The 21,321-nt window shown below is 39.0% G+C and overlaps 1 protein-coding gene across 1 annotated transcript in view; it reads right to left on the bottom strand.

Annotated features, from left to right (window-relative positions):
- Window positions 1-21,321, bottom strand: part of PACRG (parkin coregulated) — an 809,417-nt gene that overhangs the window by 318,557 nt on the left and 469,539 nt on the right. Inside the window, exon 3 of the mRNA XM_069769531.1 lies at window positions 10,442-10,613. Within this exon, the coding sequence (XP_069625632.1) occupies window positions 10,442-10,613 (172 nt within the window). The remainder of the gene's footprint in view (window positions 1-10,441; window positions 10,614-21,321) is intronic.

Raw genomic sequence — 21,321 nt, 5'->3', positions numbered from 1 at the left:
CATCAGCTCAGCATGCAGAAAATAAGCCCTCACCCAGCCCCAGAACATGAAAAATGGAATCAGTCTCGGAATAAGCCACCATTTTTTTTTTAACAAATTTTGGATTTTTTTTCACCACTTAGATAAAAAAGAACCTGGGCATATTTGGTGTCTATGAACTCATAATGACCTGGGGAATCATAATAGCAGGTCAGTTTTAGCAGTTAGTGAACATGGTAAAAAAAAAAAAAAAGAAAAACAACTATGGAATTTTTGAAACATTTTTGTTTCTCAATTTCACCGCTCTTGGAATTTTTATCCTGTTTTCCAGTACATGATATGTTCAAACCATTGGTGTTATTCAAAAGTATAACTTGTCCTCTAAAAACAAGCCCTAACATGACCATATTGACCACAAAATAAAAAAGATATGGCTCAGAGAATAAGGGGAGCAAAAAACGAAAACACAAAAACGGAAAATGACCCAGAGGTTAACGGGTTAAGGAGGTGCCAAAGTGAGTTTCTAAAGAAGTTTTGAGGTCTAAATCCACCATCCAAACCGTGTTCTGTCATTAGTGAATAAAATGAAACGCACGGGAACATTACTGGATAGGCATGAGGATGTCCGAGAATGTCTGAAGAAATCATTTAATATGTGAAACAGAGTTCTGCCCTCTCCATGTAAACTGTTGCACAGGCCTTCCTAGGAGAAAGGTATGTCATATTCCACATGTCAATGAGCGGCCAAGAAAAGGTCGCCTGTACAGAGTTACTGTAATTCAGGAATTAAAAGGGCCCGATCAAGAGATTCGTTATTGCCGAATTGTTTCCTTTGAAGCCATTTGAAGGGTCAGATGTACAGAAACAAGCCACAAACATAACAGACACTCCGAGAGAGCATAAAGCGAGAAATTCCGGCTATGACCCCAGACATCCTCTGGAATACATTCAACAATAAGAAACAGCATGTGCAGGCATGCTTGGATGCGAACGGTGGACATTTTCAACACCTGTTTAAAACCTCTGTTTCTCATGAACCAAGGTATGTACAGTTCAGATTTCAGTACTATAGATTGTCCCCTAGATGTTACAGCAATTTTTGGGGGTAAAGTATATATATATAAGTCCAATCAAGATAAAGAAAGGCAGAACTCACCGATCCATCCAAGACAGGTATCTTTATTGTTACAGATTAAAAGTCTTCACGGCCGGGGGTACAGATTCAAAGAGTGCGGCAAGCCTGATGACGGCCGTTTCACACCCTCCTGGTGCTTCTACGGGTCCCCGGCCGTGAAGACTTTTAATCTGTAACAATAAAGATACCTGTCTTGGATGGATCGGTGAGTGCTGCCTTTCTTTATCTTGATTGGATTTATTGGCATGTGTTGTCGGCAGAAGCACCCGAGGTCCGGCGGCTACATCTCTGTTCACAGGCGTGAGAACTCAGCTGTGCAATTAGGAGGTGGTGCAGGCTACTGCGTTTCTGGGAGACTGACTTTTATACAGTTAGGGCCAGAAATATTTGGACAGTGACACAATTTTCGCGAGTTGGGCTCTGCATGCCACCACATTGGATTTGAAATGAAACCTCTACAACAGAATTCAAGTGCAGATTGTAACGTTTAATTTGAAGGGTTGAACAAAAATATCTGATAGAAAATGTAGGAATTGTACACATTTCTTTACAAACACTCCACATTTTAGGAGGTCAAAAGTAATTGGACAAATAAACATAACCCAAACAAAATATTTTTATTTTCAATATTTTGTTGCAAATCCTTTGGAGGCAATCACTGCCTTAAGTCTGGAACCCATGGACATCACCAAACGCTGGGTTTCCTCCTTCTTAATGCTTTGCCAGGCCTTTACAGCCGCAGCCTTCAGGTCTTGCTTGTTTGTGGGTCTTTCCGTCTTAAGTCTGGATTTGAGCAAGTGAAATGCATGCTCAATTGGGTTTAGATCTGGAGATTGACTTGGCCATTGCAGAATGTTCCACTTTTTGGCACTCATGAACTCCTGGGTAGCTTTGGCTGTATGCTTGGGGTCATTGTCCATCTGTACTATGAAGCGCCGTCCAATCAACTTTGCAGCATTTGGCCGAATCTGGGCTGAAAGTATATCCCGGTACACTTCAGAATTCATCCGGCTACTCTTGTCTGCTCTTATGTCATCAATAAACACAAGTGACCCAGTGCCATTGAAAGCCATGCATGCCCATGCCATCACGTTGCCTCCACCATGTTTTACAGAGGATGTGGTGTGCCTTGGATCATGTGCCGTTCCCTTTCTTCTCCAAACTTTTTTCTTCCCATCATTCTGGTACAGGTTGATCTTTGTCTCATCTGTCCATAGAATACTTTTCCAGAACTGAGCTGGCTTCTTGAGGTGTTTTTCTGCAAATTTAACTCTGGCCTGTCTATTTTTGGTATTGATGAATGGTTTGCATCTAGATGTGAACCCTTTGTATTTACTGTCATGGAGTCTTCTCTTTACTGTTGACTTAGAGACAGATACACCTACTTCACTGAGAGTGTTCTGGACTTCAGTTGATGTTGTGAACGGGTTCTTCTTCACCAAATTAAGTATGCGGCGATCATCCACCACTGTTGTCATCCGTGGACGCCCAGGCCTTTTTGAGTTCCCAAGCTCACCAGTCAATTCCTTTTTTCTCAGAATGTACCCAACTGTTGATTTTGCTACTCCAAGCATGTCTGCTATCTCTCTGATGGATTTTTTCTTTTTTTTCAGCCTCAGGATGTTCTGCTTCACCTCAATTGAGAGTTCCTTTGACCGCATGTTGTCTGCTCACAGCAACAGCTTCCAAATGCAAAACCACACACCTGGAATCCACCCCTGACCTTTTAACTACTTCATTGATTACAGGTTAACGAGGGAGACGCCTTCAGAGTTAATTGCAGCCCTTAGAGTCCATTGTCCAATTACTTTTGGTCCCTTGAAAAAGAGGATGCTATGCATTACAGAGCTATGATTCCTAAACCCTTTCTCCGATTTGGATGTGGAAACTATCATATTGCAGCTGGGAGTGTGCACTTTCAGCCCATATTATATATATAATTGTATTTCTGAACATGTTTTTGTAAACAGCTAAAATAACAAAACTTGTGTCACTGTCCAAATATTTCTGGCCCTAACTGTATATATATAAGTGTATAACCCTCTAGATATTTTTTTACAATAGATACTGATAAATGTTGTTAAAACCCATTGACTAAAAATGTCAACAAAATAGCATTAAACACTGTAAAAATTGTCTTCATAAATTTCTCAAACCTTGACGGACTTGCAATAATGCCAATGTAAAAAAAAGCTTTAGTGAACATTCAGCAGACTTAACATTTGCAGTAGTGTCTATCTTGCAAACCTGTTACATTACAGACACAGCTGTCTCATCCTCTCTTTTATTATGAGTACTTAGTAAGAAGATAACCAAGGCAAGCACTCCTTCTAAACCAACAATCAGAGAATTAGTCAAGCCTCAGAAAGAGACGACAGATGTGGACTGTACCTATATAGACGACAGATGTGGACTGTACCTATATAGACGACAGATGTGGACTGTACCTATATAGACGACAGATGTGGACTGTACCTATATAGACGACAGATGTGGACTGTACCTATATAGACGACAGATGTGGACTGTACCTATATAGACGACAGATGTGGACTGTACCTATATAGACGACAGATGTGGACTGTACCTATATAGACGACAGATGTGGACTGTACCTATATAGACGACAGATGTGGACTGTACCTATATAGACGACAGATGTGGACTGTACCTATATAGACGACAGATGTGGACTGTACCTATATAGACGACAGATGTGGACTGTACCTATATAGACGACAGATGTGGACTGTACCTATATAGACGACAGATGTGGACTGTACCTATATAGATGACAGATGTGGACTGTACCTATATAGACGACAGATGTGGACTGTACCTATATAGACGACAGATGTGGACTGTACCTATATAGACGACAGATGTGGACTGTACCTATATAGACGACAGATGTGGACTGTACCTATATAGACGACAGATGTGGACTGTACCTATATAGACGACAGATGTGGACTGTACCTATATAGACGACAGATGTGGACTGTACCTATATAGACGACAGATGTGGACTGTACCTATATAGACGACAGATGTGGACTGTACCTATATAGATGACAGATGTGGACTGTACCTATATAGACGACAGATGTGGACTGTACCTATATAGACGACAGATGTGGACTGTACCTATATAGACGACAGATGTGGACTGTACCTATATAGACGACAGATGTGGACTGTACCTATATAGACGACAGATGTGGACTGTACCTATATAGACGACAGATGTGGACTGTACCTATATAGACGACAGATGTGGACTGTACCTATATAGACGACAGATGTGGACTGTACCTATATAGACGACAGATGTGGACTGTACCTACATAGACGACAGATGTGGACTGTACCTATATAGACGACAGATGTGGACTGTACCTATATAGACGACAGATGTGGACTGTACCTATATGCTGCAAATTTTATTTCCATAGGAGGTTGTAATAATTTAAACTTTTCTGAAGAACAGCAGCTTAGATACTGAGCCAGTGAATGTTGCATTATGTTAAGCATACAAAGTCGTGAATTAATTAGAGGTAATGCTGTATAATTATAGCACTAACTACACAATGAAAAATATTATGCTCATTCATTTCTATCTGCGTGCCCCCGTCAACTCTGTGAACGTATTCCCAGGCAAGTTTTGTGTTCTCAGCTCACAATGAAGCTTTTCTCATCATGAATAGATTTATCAGCCGCCGTCATGAAATCAAAATCCTTCTTTGCATAGATTACCTTTGATATCAGATTTTCTGATGCAATTTATTGAGAAATGATGATAACCTAAGAGATCTTTTTATTGATACATTTACCACAACTTGATGCATTAAATAGTATCTAATGTGAGCCTGGTACCCCCACTAGTGCCAGGTGGCTGGAAATGAAATCATTGTTCTTATGAAAGTTCAGGGCAAGGATGCAACTTTGAGAGTAACTGTATCATGCCAAATCCTAACAGTGATTCGCTTGCCCATTTGAGGGGTTGTCATACAGATGAAGCATTTCTTAACCTATCACAAGTAACCCAATGAAGAAAAGTAAAGCAAAGCAATTCGCACCCAGCTTAACATGTTCAGTGACTTCTTACTAAAAGGGACCTGGCACATCCCGAAATGCTACGAGCCTGCAGATATAGTGTTAATCTGAAGGCTAAAATCATTCCATTACCTTATAGAATGTGGCTACTGGTAGAAAATTATCTTCATTCTTCCCAGTAACTGCCAGCTTTCAGTTATAGAGGTATGCCCAGGAGCGGCTTCCGTTACCGGGAGCGGCATTAGGGAAAGCAGCTGTAAGCACACCCTCGTATTTTCTTTGACAGTCCGCTCTGTACAGATGTGCTACAGAGTGAGCTGTCAATCAAAGTGCCTGGGTGTGCTTCCAGCCTGTGCACAAAGCAATGACTTTATCCTCTCCAAGGACGCCTCTATCACTGAAAGTTTTGGACTCCAGAAGGAATAAACTTAATTTTCTCTTTCAATGCAGCGTCTGTACAGCATTGGAACGCTATTAACCTGCAGATTAACCCTGTATCTGCAATCTAATAGCATTTATGTACATAACAAGTTCCCTGAAAAGTAGTATATAAATTAGTATTAGTAGTGTTTTTTCAGCACTGCTCTAGTCCTCCTCTGGACCATGTGACTGCTTTTCAGCTTTTCTGGCTCCCAAATGGAGTATTGTGTGGATCAATATCTATTTTCCTAGACTAAGTTTTTGAAACTTGCTACGGAATCCCATAGACCTACATTGAGAATTTTACTTACGATCCACACCTAAACCCCTAAGTGAACTGGCTTGTCTGATTTGAGGTCACATGGTCCAGAAGATGTGTTGGAAACAGGGAGAAATGGTGAGTGGTAACTATTTTAATTCACTTACACTAAATTACATAAATATTCAGAGAAGACAAGGGAAAAAAATGCCGTGTGGGGATTCACTTGGATAGGCAATAGCAGGGATGTAGTAAAGAGGCACAAGATCAGTGTTTTATTCACACTGGCAGCAGACAAATAAAATACAGTCTTACATCAGACATAGCAAGAGCCCTGCTTGCTTCCACAGTATAGGTTAGGGCCTGGATGTGCCAACCCGTTCAGGTCTGATGTTGTCACAAAACACCCCTCAGCTCTTTCCCACCCAACACACACAGTGAGGAGTTGTGGCTGTCTATTTATGCAGTGCTAAGACCTGTGGAGCTGTGGAATCTGGGCATTACCCCAAAAACCCAGAAGAGCAGAGAAGGTCCAAGCCAGGTCTTGCCCTCCTTCCCTGCCGCTTACCAGTGCACAAGACACTTGCTGAAAGGATTATATCTCCCATCTAACACCATGCCTCTCACTATATCACAGCTGGTAGAGCTTCTTTAAGTGTCCAGTTATAGTTTTTGTAGTGTGATACATTTCTGTGACATGGTATAACTTAATGTGTTGTGTTATGTTTTTAGAGAGGAAGAGTACTGGAACTCTGCTGTCACCTATTGGAAGAAAAAAATCCTAAAAGTCAATATCGACCCTTTAGAGGGTCTTGCCACAATCCAAACCAGAAACTCCATTCTCAGGCAAGTGTTTCAAGGTATATTATCCTCATCAGTTCAATGAAGGAGAACTGTTTGATGAGAGGCCTCTCACCCAGCCAGGTCAGTTGTCTTGTCTTGCTCTGACCCCGAAACACATATCTTCAAATTAAGCGTTTAGTTTGGCTTTTTATCCTAAGTCATGTGACTAGGCCCTTTAAGGGGTCAATATTAACCTAGGGTTGTTACTTCCAATAGGTAGATAAACACTGAGGGGAAACATAATACACCAGTCAATAGGGTGCTAACATTATAAAAATATATATATTAGGTCCAGGTATCTGCTCACCTAAGCAAGTTGTGAATGCACAACTCCAAGGAAAGCTATATAGCGGCTGGTGCTGAGGATGAACTCCACCAGGATGCATTAGGGAAAAGACAATTCATGGTTTTGGGCTGAACTAACCAAAATGAAGATACTTGATCTAATAATATAAAAGAAAGGTTTCTATTCCACAAAGTATTTGCAAGCCAGACTGGAGTCTTTCTCAAGTATAAAAACCGAAAGGTTCAGTTGGTTCTTACACTTGAGAAAGGTGCCAGTCCGGCATGGAAATGCATTATGGAATAATAACTAATTTTTTAAATTACTGAATCAAGGATCTTCATTTCCACTGACACAGCCCAAAACCGTGATTTTTTTTTCCTTTATACTTCCAATAGGTGACCTACAAGGTCCAGTTCTCTTTCTCTCTAAAGAGGCTATTTCTATATTTAAATTCCCAAATGAGCATTCCATGGCCTTTAAGTCTCCTTACTCTGACTTGGAGACTAGACAAACTTTACCTCTTGGACCTACTAACTTCACTTACTGCTTTTTTAAACAGATAATTGGAACATTGAGAGAAGCAGGAAGAGATGCTAGTCGGAATGTTGACCACAAGCATGCAAATCCCATATGAACATTGACACGATGACGGCTCAAACCGGCAGGAGGAGCAGAATCTTAATAGTGTACAGATAATTCAGCATGATACACTCACTGCCTGAGAAAACCCCTTTAATTCTTTTACATTTTCAAGATTCCTGCTTGTAGTCATTAAATTCTACCATCCTAATTCACCTCTTAATTGCTTCTTAAAGAGTACCTATTACCAGCATGTGACTGCATATTTTATTTAAGAAAAAAATAGGCAGCCGCCGATAGGAAACTCTTGTTTTAAAGTATAAACAGCATTTATTGAGTGACAACAGCGAGATCTCGATATAACCTGCGGTAATCTCACAGTGAGACTGCAAATGCAACCACAGAAGGTTGTGAGAAACCGCACAGCATGCTGCGTTCCCACAACTTACAAGTTGGCATTCGACTTTTGCTAAAACGTTGGGTCTTTTAAAGGCAATTTAGGAAAACATTTCTTTCTTATTTTAAATTGCAAATATATAGAAAAGTGCTGAGTATGAGGCAGCCTAAATAAGATAGGTAGTCACATACTTTTTAAAGATGGCTAGAAGAACATCTTCCAGAAAAAGAGGACATGTCATCCTTTGTTATTCACCCCTTCATATACCCCATACATATCATACATACAGAATAGAGAGCTTTTCTGGATTCGGGTTCTCATTGTGATCCATACTGTATTTAATATACTGTGGATCTTCATAACTATAACTATGGGAAGTCAGAATATCTTCCTCTGCAATAACATTTAGTATATCTTTACTATTTCTTGCTCGCTAACACTTTTCTTTCAGTTGCCAAAGGGCTTACGGAAATCGTGATGATTTTAAGTCAGGGTTAAAGGTCACTTGTTGGTACAGAGCCCTTAACCCTTAACTCATGTGGGCCAGTTATAAAAACACTGATTATGCTTTTTATGCTTTCATTTTTTTCCCCTTTTTTTATTGCAACAAAGCAATGTGTTTCAGGCCCCTGAGGCACCGTAGGGAATTAAGCCGGACTCTGCTGGGAATTGTAAAAAGGCCTTTATTAGTCAAAGCCTTGAATGTACTAAGAGATGGATTGCGCTCCTGATGTTATAAAACGCTGCCTTGTGTGACTGTTATTTGTTCCCACAGTTTGTGCTGACACCTCACTAGCCCCCAAGAAGGCCGGCTATTCTTCCTTCACATTGGCTCTGTTATTAGTGCATTCAATCAAAAAAAGGAGAAAGAAATCACAGTTACTTATTTCGGACATTGTGACAACAGGAAGTCGACCTGTTAAGGGACAGATAAAGCTTGTCTTGTCTGTCTCCTAATGACTGATGTCTGCAAAGATAACAATTCTTCTTAGAAACATTTGCCATGCATTGGTATAATAGCATTTCTGAGTTAGAATCCTTTTAAAAGTGCTGTGACTATGACTTCTACATACCGCACGTGATAATTTCTATTCTACAACTCAGAAGAGAGAACCTAAACACGTAATAATGATGAGGATAAAGATATCCGATTTATCTATCATGTACAGTATGTGAGGAATTATGGTTAAAGGGAATCCATCACCAGATTTTTGACACTAACGTGGAGACAGAGATCCTGATTCCAGTAATGTATCACTTACGGGGCTGCGTAGTGTAGTTTTAATAAAATCACTGTTTTATCAGAAGAATATAATTATAGGACTAGTAAACCTGCTGCCGGGTAGTCAAGAAAATTCATGAGTTCTGCATAACCCCGCCCCCACTACTGATTGGCAGATTTCTGTGTACATGCGTAACAAGCTTCCAATCAGTGGTGTGGGTGGGTTGTAAAGAGCTCAAAATTCAGAGAACTGCAGCAGATAAAACAGCATACAGCTCAGTAAGTGATACATTGCTGGAATCTGGGTTTCTGTCAGCAGGTTTTTGCTAGCCCGGCATACATTAGAAACAGATTCGGCGCCAAGATGCCATATACACTGACGAACAAAAGGGTAACAATGTTTTGAACTCTTGACTTTCAGACTCCATATCTCACCGTCCACTTCTGCTTTGAAGGTGAGACTACCATCATTTTATAGACAATGAATTGAACACAACTTAATGCTCCAAAGGTGAGAAACATGTTCCGACCATTACTTACACAAGCCTAATGAGTGTCACTGTTGCAAATGACGCTACGTGCTGCACCTACTATATTGAATGCAGAGTGTATATATTGTGTGAGTCATGCAAGTGCAGGTGCTTTCATACCAGGTGCATTTTATGTAAGATCAGCACCTTTTTATAGAACCTAATTCTGTTTTCCTGTTTTAAATTGAAGTTTTATGTTTTTGAATAAATCCTTTAGTAAGAAGTGCTTGACTCCATTTCTGATCATTTAGAAACCCTCATATTACTCCCAGTTTTATGACTTAATGGAGACCTGGGGAAATACATTACCGTACATTACCAATTGCAATAAAATGAGAAGTTGTTAATAATTGTGCCGGCATTTAAAAACATTAGATGTAACAGAGGATTATTTCATAGTCAAGGACTTTGTAAAAGATGCTTCTACGGAGGCAATGTTCAAAACTGAAGGTCTGACACTACATATAGTGCCAACAATGGCGTCACACCGAGGGCTTCAAAATACGGCGTTAGCCAAAAAAAAGTAATATTTCATCAAAAATAAAGAAACGGATTTGGCTATTCAGCAAAAATGGTACAGGCTTTTGCCAGTAAAGCAGAAAAGGGCATTTATCTTGAGATTCTGCAACTCTCCAGTGTCTATTAAAGTTGGAGGCTTAGTCATAGCAGAATACTATATTTCAAATACCGTATAAAATAAGAAAATGACATAAATTTTCATTTTGCCTAACTTACTTTTTATGGGTATAATGAGCTGCGGAATGACCGGAAGAATCTTTGGTCCGCCATGCTCTAGCATGTCATGGACTCCTTGACGTGCAAAAAACTCATAGGGATGCGCCATTTCACAAAGACCATCGAAGAATAGAGGCAAGTAGTGATGATAATCCAATTTCTCAATCTCCACCTAAAACAAGGTAAGACAAAAAGAAGGTATAATTAACATTTAATAGAACCAATGGAGGAAACAAGGGATTCTTGAAAGAGGCAATATTAAAGGCACATTGAGGAGGCAGATATTGAAAATGAAGGTAATTGACTGGCTACGAGCTGTAGATAGCTTAGGGGCTTTCACAACATGGGGATATGATTGTTACTACTATACTAAGGCAGTCAATGTAAGATCTCCTGTGGATTGCTACTGACATAAACATGGAAATGTATACATGTTTACTATTAGTAACAGTATAGTTGAATATTCTCTATTAGTTTTTTGTATGTTTTTATTATCTTACTTTTTCTTAAAGTAAACTTTTTCTTTATTACATACTTTATAATATCAATGTACAAACCAATATTTGCTCCTTATTTATGTGTTTATTAATTTTGCTTGATAATATAGTGCCATTAATTTCCACAATAATTGAAAGAGTCCTCGTTTCAATTCCCACTATATATGCGTGGGTTTCTTTCGGGTACTCCTGATTCCTCCCACACTGCAAAGGATTTAGATTATGAGCCCCAATGGGAACAGTGATACTGATGTTTGTAAAGCACTACAGAATGTGCTGGCGCTATATAAGCTTAGCATTGATTGAAAGCTCTTTGTGAACAGGGTCTTTACTGTTCTTGTCTGAATCATATAGTTTATAACTATGACATTATTTATTTTATCTGTACATGTTTGTACAGTATATGTGCTATCTGAATAGTAAATTGATGCAGAATTGGTTTAGCGCTATATTAATAAAGGTTATTATATTATTATAACTAAGCCGATTCACCAAAATGTTTACACCAGAAAACTAGGTTAAAACACTTGAGATGTCACAAAATTTGTGCTCAAAAACGTTGCAAATTTGGGCATTTTCATACACCCCCAAATTTGTGGAGCTGAGTTGATATTCCTGTTGCCCATTAATGAATGCAGCCTCCATACACAAAGTGTAAGTGAATGGTAAAGTCAGCTATATACGTGAGGTCTGAATAGTACAAACGTATATTGCAGAGCACACACATTACTAACCATTGTGCAAGTGCGACAACAATTAATGGCATCCAATACTAAGGCCATGTATGACAGCTGATATGCATATTTTTGGTTGACACATTTTGATTCTTATTATGGAAAAATCTGTAAGTGTAAATTTTAACCGAGTTTGATTTTGCTGAATATTCTCACTAAAATGATTAAATAAAATCCTAAAATATGGTTTAACCTGCTTATCTTCTAGTTGTGGCGGTAAGATGTAGCTCTAGCTAGTTCCCGCACTGCACAATTTGCCACTAGCAGATAATTTGTAGGACACCACAAACTGGGATAATGAATAATGTTTGTTTTAATTAGCCATATGTTAATAGTTTACTGTACAGGCTGCACAACCTGTTTTATGATCTGAAAAAAAAATGTTCATTTCTGCAGTCGTCTGCCAAAAAATATCTAAAATGTGCTTCTGGTAGATTGCTGCATTCTGACGACTGGTTGGTTAAAGTCATTTCTCAGCAGAGATGAAATTCACCCGTATGGCTCTCAGGCCCACATGTCATAGATGAAATCATAGCTCTGCTTCATTGCCTTTTCTTTATTTCCATTCAAAGGGTGAAATGTGGTAAATGGAATTAGAGCCATTCATATGTGTGTTACAAAGGTATCGTTACGTGTTTACTCACGCTATTATCTGTGTTGCTTCACCATATCATAGTCCTTTGTGTGGTAGTAAGGTAAGAGACATAAAGGTTTCCTTCATGTAAGTCATGGTATTTTATGCAATAACAATTGCCAGACTTACACTGCATTACACTGAAAGAAAATCGTGAAGGAGTGTCCTTAATAACGCTTGTTGCATGATTATCTTATCACCAGATGAAAGAGAAAAATTGGGTTAAATGACTCTTTGAGCAGCGAAAAAGATCATCGTTCTTGGGGGTGAATCGTCCTGTGTAAACATTGCAACTAGTGATGTTGGAGAGATCTATTGTACGTTGCTCAATGCGCATCATGTACTCCTGACCAACCCAACCCTAAAAGTGCTCCACAGCTGTACAGTTTGCAATGTACTAACTGGTTTCTTTGAGAAAAATCACACTTTTATTTCATTTATTTGGCTGGAGGGGGTGACTAGCTCTCCTTAAGAAGACAAGACTCATTGTCAAGACTGCGTGGGAAAATGTATTCAAATGAGCTTTTTTTAGAAGACAGAAAAAACTTGCAAGTACCACCTATTGGAGGTAGCTACCTTACAAATCAAGAACAGGTAGATGGTGTCTGGCATGGCTAATAGACCACTTTATTTTACGAAGCTCATTAGAGAGTTGGACTATGACTGATTGGTATCTACACCCAATAGTTGGTTCTTGAAAGATAGGTTCTTTCTTCCCCACACTGCAGATGTCCATACTCCTTAAGTAGGATATGTATCTGGTCTATGCGGCTAAAGTAGTGCCACAAACATGCCTTCAACTGCTGCTCCATAAAATACTCAGCTCCTTGACAGGTGATAGAAAAGCCATTATATTATTGATGAGTCCACAAGGATAGAAAACTCTTATTCTTCACTCAAAAAAGCAACAAGACCAAGTTGATTTTCCAAATTGTTGAGATACATTTGCCATGATCATCAGTGATTACAGCACAGAATAAATGAACTGAAGACTAGCATAGTTCCACCAATCAGTGTGTCTGAGATGTAGTTAGTGACATCATGGCTGTCCAATCTGGTACAGGGGTGTGCTGAAGCTTTCGGTATGTTGACTGACAGCTCAACTGCCTAATCTGAGACTGAGAGGAGCAGGCTGTTTCCAGGTGTTCATTATCACAGGTGACTGCCAGGCTACTTAACTGGACTTTTACTCTCAAACCTCTGCCAGACGCACATTCAGCGTCTGTGTGGTTGGTCACTCTGTGCTTAGCGTTCTGTGCTTTTATCTTTTGTTGCCTGACTTTGGACCTCGTTCTGACCATCCATCTGACTAACCCCTTCTGCTCTGATCTGTTATTTCCTGGTATTCTGACCTCGAAGCATTACCTGACTACGTCAATGTCTCTTCCTCCTGTTTATGATGTACCCTCCTGGCTTCTGGCCTTGGGCTCCTTGACTATCCCATCTCATGACTTGTCCGTGAGAAGTGACACAGCATTATATTACTAAGAGGACATGGTGGGTGTCGAAAAAAATAACACTGCCAGCTAAATGGGTGATGGACACAAGATGATATCATATGGAAATCTTCATCATACTACCTATGTCTGCCAATAGCTAGTTGTACATTTATACTACAGTTACCTATTTCGCATGTGTATATGCAGCCACTGCAGAGAAAACAAGCGAGAAATATTCTCTAAAGAACATAAGGAAAACGCTCACTATTTATTTATTTAAAAGGACTGTCACAGAGCAACTCATTTACTGCAAATTCAATATAAGATGCTAAGTGTGGCTTCACCCTCTAAACTCCTATTCATTTTAGCCCGTATTACTCACTTTATATAGGACTTTTTCAATTAAGAAATTGATCATTTGGCACTGTTTCAAGGCCTTTCTTCTAAGCTATTTCAATTTCTGTAATAAGTATTCCTATAACGTGACCTTTCAAGGTTATATAAGCAGCTTGTTTAATTAACTACTTTAGTGCTGGAGGGAGGAAGGGATAGATGAGAGCATAATCCATAGTAAAGGGTAATACATTTCTGTCCTTTCAATATAAATTAAGCCTATGCTATGTTTTTCTAATGTGTTTGTCTTTCCCACATGCACAATTTCAGATGTTTAGCTACTGTATGTGGAGAGGCAGAATACATTTCACTCATAATTAGACATACCATACATAAGCAATGTCATTTATTTAGCCCAGCTGATAATCTCATTTTCTTGAGTTGCTCAATATCTAATTCAATCGTTTCTCCTTGTAAAGACTGTGCACTGGTGTAAGAAGACAAAAGGACCCTATACATATTAGATGTAGACTGCCAGCTGGTGTCAGAAGACTAAAGATTCCTATACACATTAGATGTAGACTGCCAGCTGGTGTCAGAAGACTAAAGATTCCTATACACATTAGATGTAGACTGCCAGCTGGTGTTTTAAGGCAAAGGGCCCCTATACACATTAGATGTAGAATGCCAGCTGGTGTAGGAAGACTAAAGGCCCCTATACACATTAGAATTAGAGAGCCAGGTAGTGTATTAAGACAAAGGGCCCCTATACACAATAGATGTATCAACATGTCCCATATCAATAAATGTATGAGACAAAGAAGATCTCTTCTTTTGTCTCATACATTTATTGATGTGGGACATGTTGATACATTTTGATGAAGTGCCCTAGGTATGATTGGACACATGTTGATTTGATTTTACACAATAGATGAAGACTACCAGCTGGTGTAGGAAAACTATATTCCCCTATACACATTAGATGTAGACTACCAGCTTGTGTAGGAATAATAAAGTACCCTATATACATTAGATGTAGAATGCCAGCTGTTGCAGGAAGACAAGAGACCCTATCCACGTTACATAAAGACTACCAGCTGGTATAGGAAAACTAAAGGATCCTATACACATTAGATTTAGAATGCAAGAAGGTGTAAGAAGACTAAATGACCCTATATACAGCTCTGACAAAAATTGAGAGACCATCACATCAAAACCCTGTCATGGGCAGCCCAATCTCCAGACCTGAACCCCATTGAAAACCTATGGAATGTAATCAAGAGGATGATGGATAATCACAAGCCATCAAACAAAGAAGAACTGCTTACATTTTTGCACCAGGAGTAGTGTGAAAGACTAGTGGAAAGCATGCCAATGTGCATGAAAGCTGTGATTAAAAATCATGGTTATTCCACAAAATATTGATTTCTGAACTCTTCCTGAGTTAAAACATCAGTATTGTTGTTCCTAAATGATTATGAACTTGATTTCCTTGCATTATTTGAGGTCTGAAAGCAGTGTTTTTAATTTGTAATTTTCACCATTTCTCCTTTTCAGAAAAAAAATACAAAATATATTGCTTGGAAATCGGAGACATGTTGTCATTAGTTTATAGAATAAATGAAAAATGTACATTTTACTCAAAAATATACCTATAAAGAGAAAAATCAGACAAACTGAACATTTTACAGTGATCTCTTAATTTTGGCCAGAGCTGTGCATTAAATGTACAGTAGATTGTCAGCTGGTGAAGGAAGACTAAATGCCCCTATACACAATAGATGTAGGCTGTCAGCTGATGTAGGAAGACTAAAGGCCCCTATACACAATAGATGTAGACTGTCAGCTGATGTAGGAAGACTAAAGGCCCCAAAATACAATGTATGTAGACTGCCAGCTGGTGTAGGAAGACAAAAGACCTCTATACACATTAAATGTAGGCTGTCAGCTGATGTAGGAAGACTAAAGGCCCCTATACACAATAGACGTAGACTACGAGCTGGTGTAGGAAAACTAAAGGACCCTATACATATTAGATGTAGACTACAGCTAGTGTAGGAAGAATAAAGGACTCTATATACATTAGATGCAGACTGCAAGCTGTTGTAGGAAGACAAGAGGCTTCTATACACATTACATGTAGACTGCCAGCTGGCATAGGAAAACTAAAGGATTGCATATGTATACACATTAGATGTAGAATGCAAGCTGGTGTAAGAAGACTAAAGACTCCTATACACAATAAATATAGACTGCCAACTGGTGTAGAAAGACTGAAGGCCCCAATTTAGATATAGACTGCCAACTGGTGTATTAAAACAAAAGGACGCTATACTCAATAAATGTAGACTACCAGCTGGTGCAGGAAGACTAAAGGACACTATACATATTAGATATAGACCATTAGCTTGTGTAGGAAGAATAAAGGCCCCTATAAACATTAGATGTTGACTGCCAGCTGTTGCAGGAAGACAAAAGGCCCCTATACACATTAAATATAGACTGCCAGCTGGTGTATTAAGACAAAATAACCCTTCACACAATAGATGAAGACTATCAGCTGGTGTACGAAGACTAATGAACCCTATACATTATACATATTAGATGTAGACCACCAGCTAGTGTAGGAAGAATAAAGGCCCCTAAAAATGTAGACTGTCAGCTGTTTTAGGAAGACAGAAAGTCCCTATACACAATAGATGTAGACTGTTAGCTGGTGTAGGAAGACTGTAGGCCTCTATATGCAAAGATGTAGAGTGCCAGCTGATGCAGAGAAACTAAATTCCCCCCTATACGCATTAGAAAGCTGTCAGAAGAACAATGCTCAGCTGACAGCCATCTTAACTGTCTCTCGCATACACTGGAGTGCTTGTAAATCAATTGCTCCTATGATCTCTATGAGAAAACAGCAGACGACATCTCTACTGGCGGATAATCTCCAGAAGAGCAAAGCAATCAGCAGTCTGAAATCAGACATGCCAGATTGACATCTTCCTCAACAATCAGTTGGCCGGCACTCCCATACACATAGAGTGTTGGCTGAACCCGTTGATGTCGGTGGGTGTGGTTGACATTATTCTAATGTGTATAGAGGCCTTAAATGGTCAGGTAATGCTCCCAAGGAAAAGAGTATGCAAATTAGAAAAAATAAAAAATCCTCCTAAGACCACCATCCAGGTGTATCTACCCTATAAGTCAATAGTCAACCCTATAACAAGTCTTTCTATGTGACTGAGTATTTAGCCAGATCAGAGTCCTCTTCAAAAGGAAAAATCGAGGAAACATGAATTCTCCTGCTTTATCGTGAAAAAGTCACATACATCCGTACTAATACCAAACTGCTTCAACTATTTTGAGAACTAAAATTGTTAAGATGTTCAAATCAACTAGATTTTTCTAGATGTTAAACTATTTTATATACCCTCTTTTTAAACTGGTTAGATCACATTCGTATTTGTCTCTTTCACACGTATTTGGTCAAAATATTACAAAAGGATCCTAATTTTCTCTGTGAGATTGAAACTATGCATGATCCCTTCAGTGAGGTTCTGTTTATTTTGCACTGTCTGAAATAACTGTCTCCATATGTCTATGAATCCCGTAAACTACTAATGCAGACTTATATCACAATATATCAGTATAGTTAGAATTACTAGTAGACCGCTTTTGTAGACTAATATCACAATTGTGTACTTATATCACAATATAACAGTCTAACTAAAATTACTTGACATATTTTATATGAAAATGTTGATATTTAAAAAAACATGATAAAGACAAAATGGCAACTGTCATCTTGAGGGCTTGTTATATTTTCCTTGGATCAAAATAATGGGATATTTCAACCGGTTTAACCTGACAGTTGGGTCAGCTTAGCTTTGTATGTAACTTGGATTATATATCGTGGTTTGCTCAATTTTATTTTCAAATATAAAATAAAAATTGTATTTGGAAATTGTTAAATTGACTTACAAAATGTGATTTTACATCTTGTATATTTCACAATATTTAGTTTTACATACTGACCTATATTTATTGTCTTCAATCACACAAGTATTACAGCATAATATAATGGTTTTACACCTTTAAACAGATGTTGAGTGTTCCGAGAAAGGCTTTTACTCAACAACCGCTTGCATTGTAGGCTGTTAGCGATATCATTTGATGGCTTCAGTTAATTAAACACTCTTTTGAAAAGAAATCTATTTAGCAGAGCATTGCATTTTATATTTTGCTAGCAGGCCTGTTTTGTTAAGTGGTGGATAGATACAATGGTCATAGTTTATACTGGTTCTGAGTAGATTTTTTTTAACTAATTAGGAATTCTTAGTGGGAGAAAATAATGGATGTTTGTGGTGAGGAAATATATGATCTGTAACAAGATATGTTGGTTGCCCATAATAGTCATTGGTAGAACAATAGTATAACACTTAAAGCAAATAAATACACATTTGGGATTTTTATTCTAATTCAATAACAACAACCTATAAAAAACTAATTTAGCTGTATTGTAATGTCACCTGTGATTATACTCAAATGGGAAGTCAAAATATCATGTTAAGCTTGTGTGGGCTTCTTCCAACACTCCAAAGACATAATGATATGAAGTTAGATTGTGAGCCCCAGTATGTATGTGGAGTACTATGGAATATGGTGATGCATAATAAATGCTCAAAGTCACTGCGGGATCCAAGAACTCCACTGTCACCCACACACTTTAGACCAGAGGTCTCAAACTGCATTCCTCAAGGGCCGCAAACATGTCATGCTTTCAGGATTTCCTTGTACTGCACAGGTAATTTAATCACCTGCAGAGAATAATTCCAGCACCTTGTGCAATGCTAAGGAAATCTTGAAAACACGCATGGTTTGCGGCCCTCGAGGAATGCAATTTGAGACCCCTGCTTTAGACTAATGTTAGTTTATATGGATAGATTCAGCCTATGGTCTAATGCAGGGGTGTCAAACTGCATTCCTCGAGGGCCTCAAACCATGCGTGTTTTCAAGATTTCCTTAGCATTGCACAAGGTGCTGGAATCATTATCTGCAGGTGATTAAATTATCACCTGTGCAATACAAGGAAATCCTGAAAACATGACCTGTTTGCAGCCCTCGAGGAATGCAGTTTGACACCCCTGGTCTAATGTATATGGGGGCGCCAGTTGAATGATGGCGGGGAGAAATGTTGAAGAATTGCATTGTTCTCCCAGACATTGGCCAACATATCCTTTGGTGGCTTTCTCATATGGAACACAGGTGCGCTCCGCCCAGTGAGGGCTCCTGTGTATGGGAGAGATGTCTGTTGGAACAATTGGAAGAAACATCTTTTGGCCGAAAAGCATTTAATGTGCATGGGACAGCACAAAAATGAAGAACTTACTTTCCAATAATCCGATGAACTACAGAGAACAAGAAAGCTCTAATCATTTGAGTGGGGTTTTGCAGTGTGGTGGACATTGCCAAAAAAAGGAAAAACTAATCAGGAACTTCTTCACATGAGTTATAGTCACAGAAGTTGGGCCCTCATCAATGAGAATGTTATGGCACTTTTTCTCATCACAACTAATTTTTCCATACCAAGGGATTTCGATTCTCCTTTCAAAGATGGACACAAAAAATATTCTAGTGTCTAGAGACCTTTTAATTCTATAGCTATCATGAAGAATTGAAAATCCTTAACAAATACCAACAATTTAGAGTTGTAATTTTTTCTGTAAGAATAGGGTGTTTGTTTGCTTTGCTGATTGAGGGAATATTAAAATAGAAATGTCCCTAATTTAATGGGTGGCTAAGTAGAGAATAGTGATAGCAAGCAACAGCACATGCCAGATCCATACTAATTAAAGTGTCCAGCAGACAAGGCTGATAAATGTGGAATGCACTCAGGAACTGTCTGTTCAAGGTAAATAACAGACTCTTATCTTGCCACCAGTCAAATGGTTTCTTCTATGTAGAATCCATCAGAAATCACTTGTGCTATATAAAAAGTGTCAATCACGCATTCATGTATGTTGTTGTATTGAGAAACAAAAGACAGTCAGTGAGGGAAAGTAATGTCAGATATTCTTCCACTCCATAGATACTATCTATAGTTTAAGAGATGCAAGCACAATGTATTTAGCTTTAGTGATTGGCAAAGTGAATATATTCACATTTAGTGTAGCTATTAATACCAAAAAAGCTACAACTTTTTATTAACAGTGCAGCATTGTTGTAGCACAAGGTTTTCTATGAAGAGCATACTGCATGTTGTACAAGGAAGAGGTAAAAAGTACCTTAAAAATCCTCCAAACCACAGTTTCTTACCGGAAGTTACAGCTGCGCAATCTGTACTATTTTTATTTAAATAAAACTACATATTACATTTGATACTGTTATCAGCTGGCGATCGATGGGCTAAAAAAATAAAATAAATACAGCAGTTCCATATTGGGGTATATGCTTGGCTTCCCCTCTGCAGAAAAAAACAGAGTGAGCAGCAAAGTGGGTAGCTAAGTAGCTATAGCACAACTGTTCAGCAGCACTGGGGGGTCCTCTTTTGAATCCCACCATTGGCCATCACAGGTGTAGTTTGTTCTCCCCATATTTGCATGGGTTTACTCTGGGTATTTTAGTTCCCTCCCACACTTCAATGACATAATAATAGGGTAATTAGATTGTGAGCCCCCATTTGGGACAGTGATGATGACAATATACAGTGTATCACAAAAGTGAGTACACCCCTCACATTTATGGAAATATTTAATTATATCTTTTCATGCAATAACACTGAAATTATGACACTTGGATACAATGTAAAGTAACCAGTGTTAGGCGTCGGGATTCTCGCGCTGCACAGGAGGAATCCCAAGCCTTGTCTTCTGCGGTCTCCCATTAAGCTCAGCCGCAGAGGATCCTGCTAAGCAGAGACGTCGGTCCCAGCATCTCGCTCAGACTCGAGCTGTGCATCTGGTTGCTGCTGCCTCTACAGGTAGCAGAGTGGAGGCATCGCCAGTGCAATGCCCTGCACACAGTGGGTCTAGTCAGACTCTTTTCCCTGCGTTCTAGGGGCTGAGTCTAGAGACCACACTTGCGCCTAATCTGTAGAGGCTGCACCAAATAGTAGCATCACCAGTGTGTCGCCATGCACAGAGTGGGTCCAGTCTGACTCTAACCCCCGCTTTCTAGGGGCTGAGTCTTGTGACTTCACTCGCACTACATCTGCTGTGCCCTGTGACAGCAAACAGGGAACAGCGTTATAGTA

Source organism: Ranitomeya imitator, chromosome 5 (genome assembly GCF_032444005.1).
Source record: "Ranitomeya imitator isolate aRanImi1 chromosome 5, aRanImi1.pri, whole genome shotgun sequence".
Taxonomy (NCBI): domain Eukaryota; kingdom Metazoa; phylum Chordata; class Amphibia; order Anura; family Dendrobatidae; genus Ranitomeya; species Ranitomeya imitator.
This window is presented reverse-complemented; position numbering and strand designations above follow the sequence as displayed.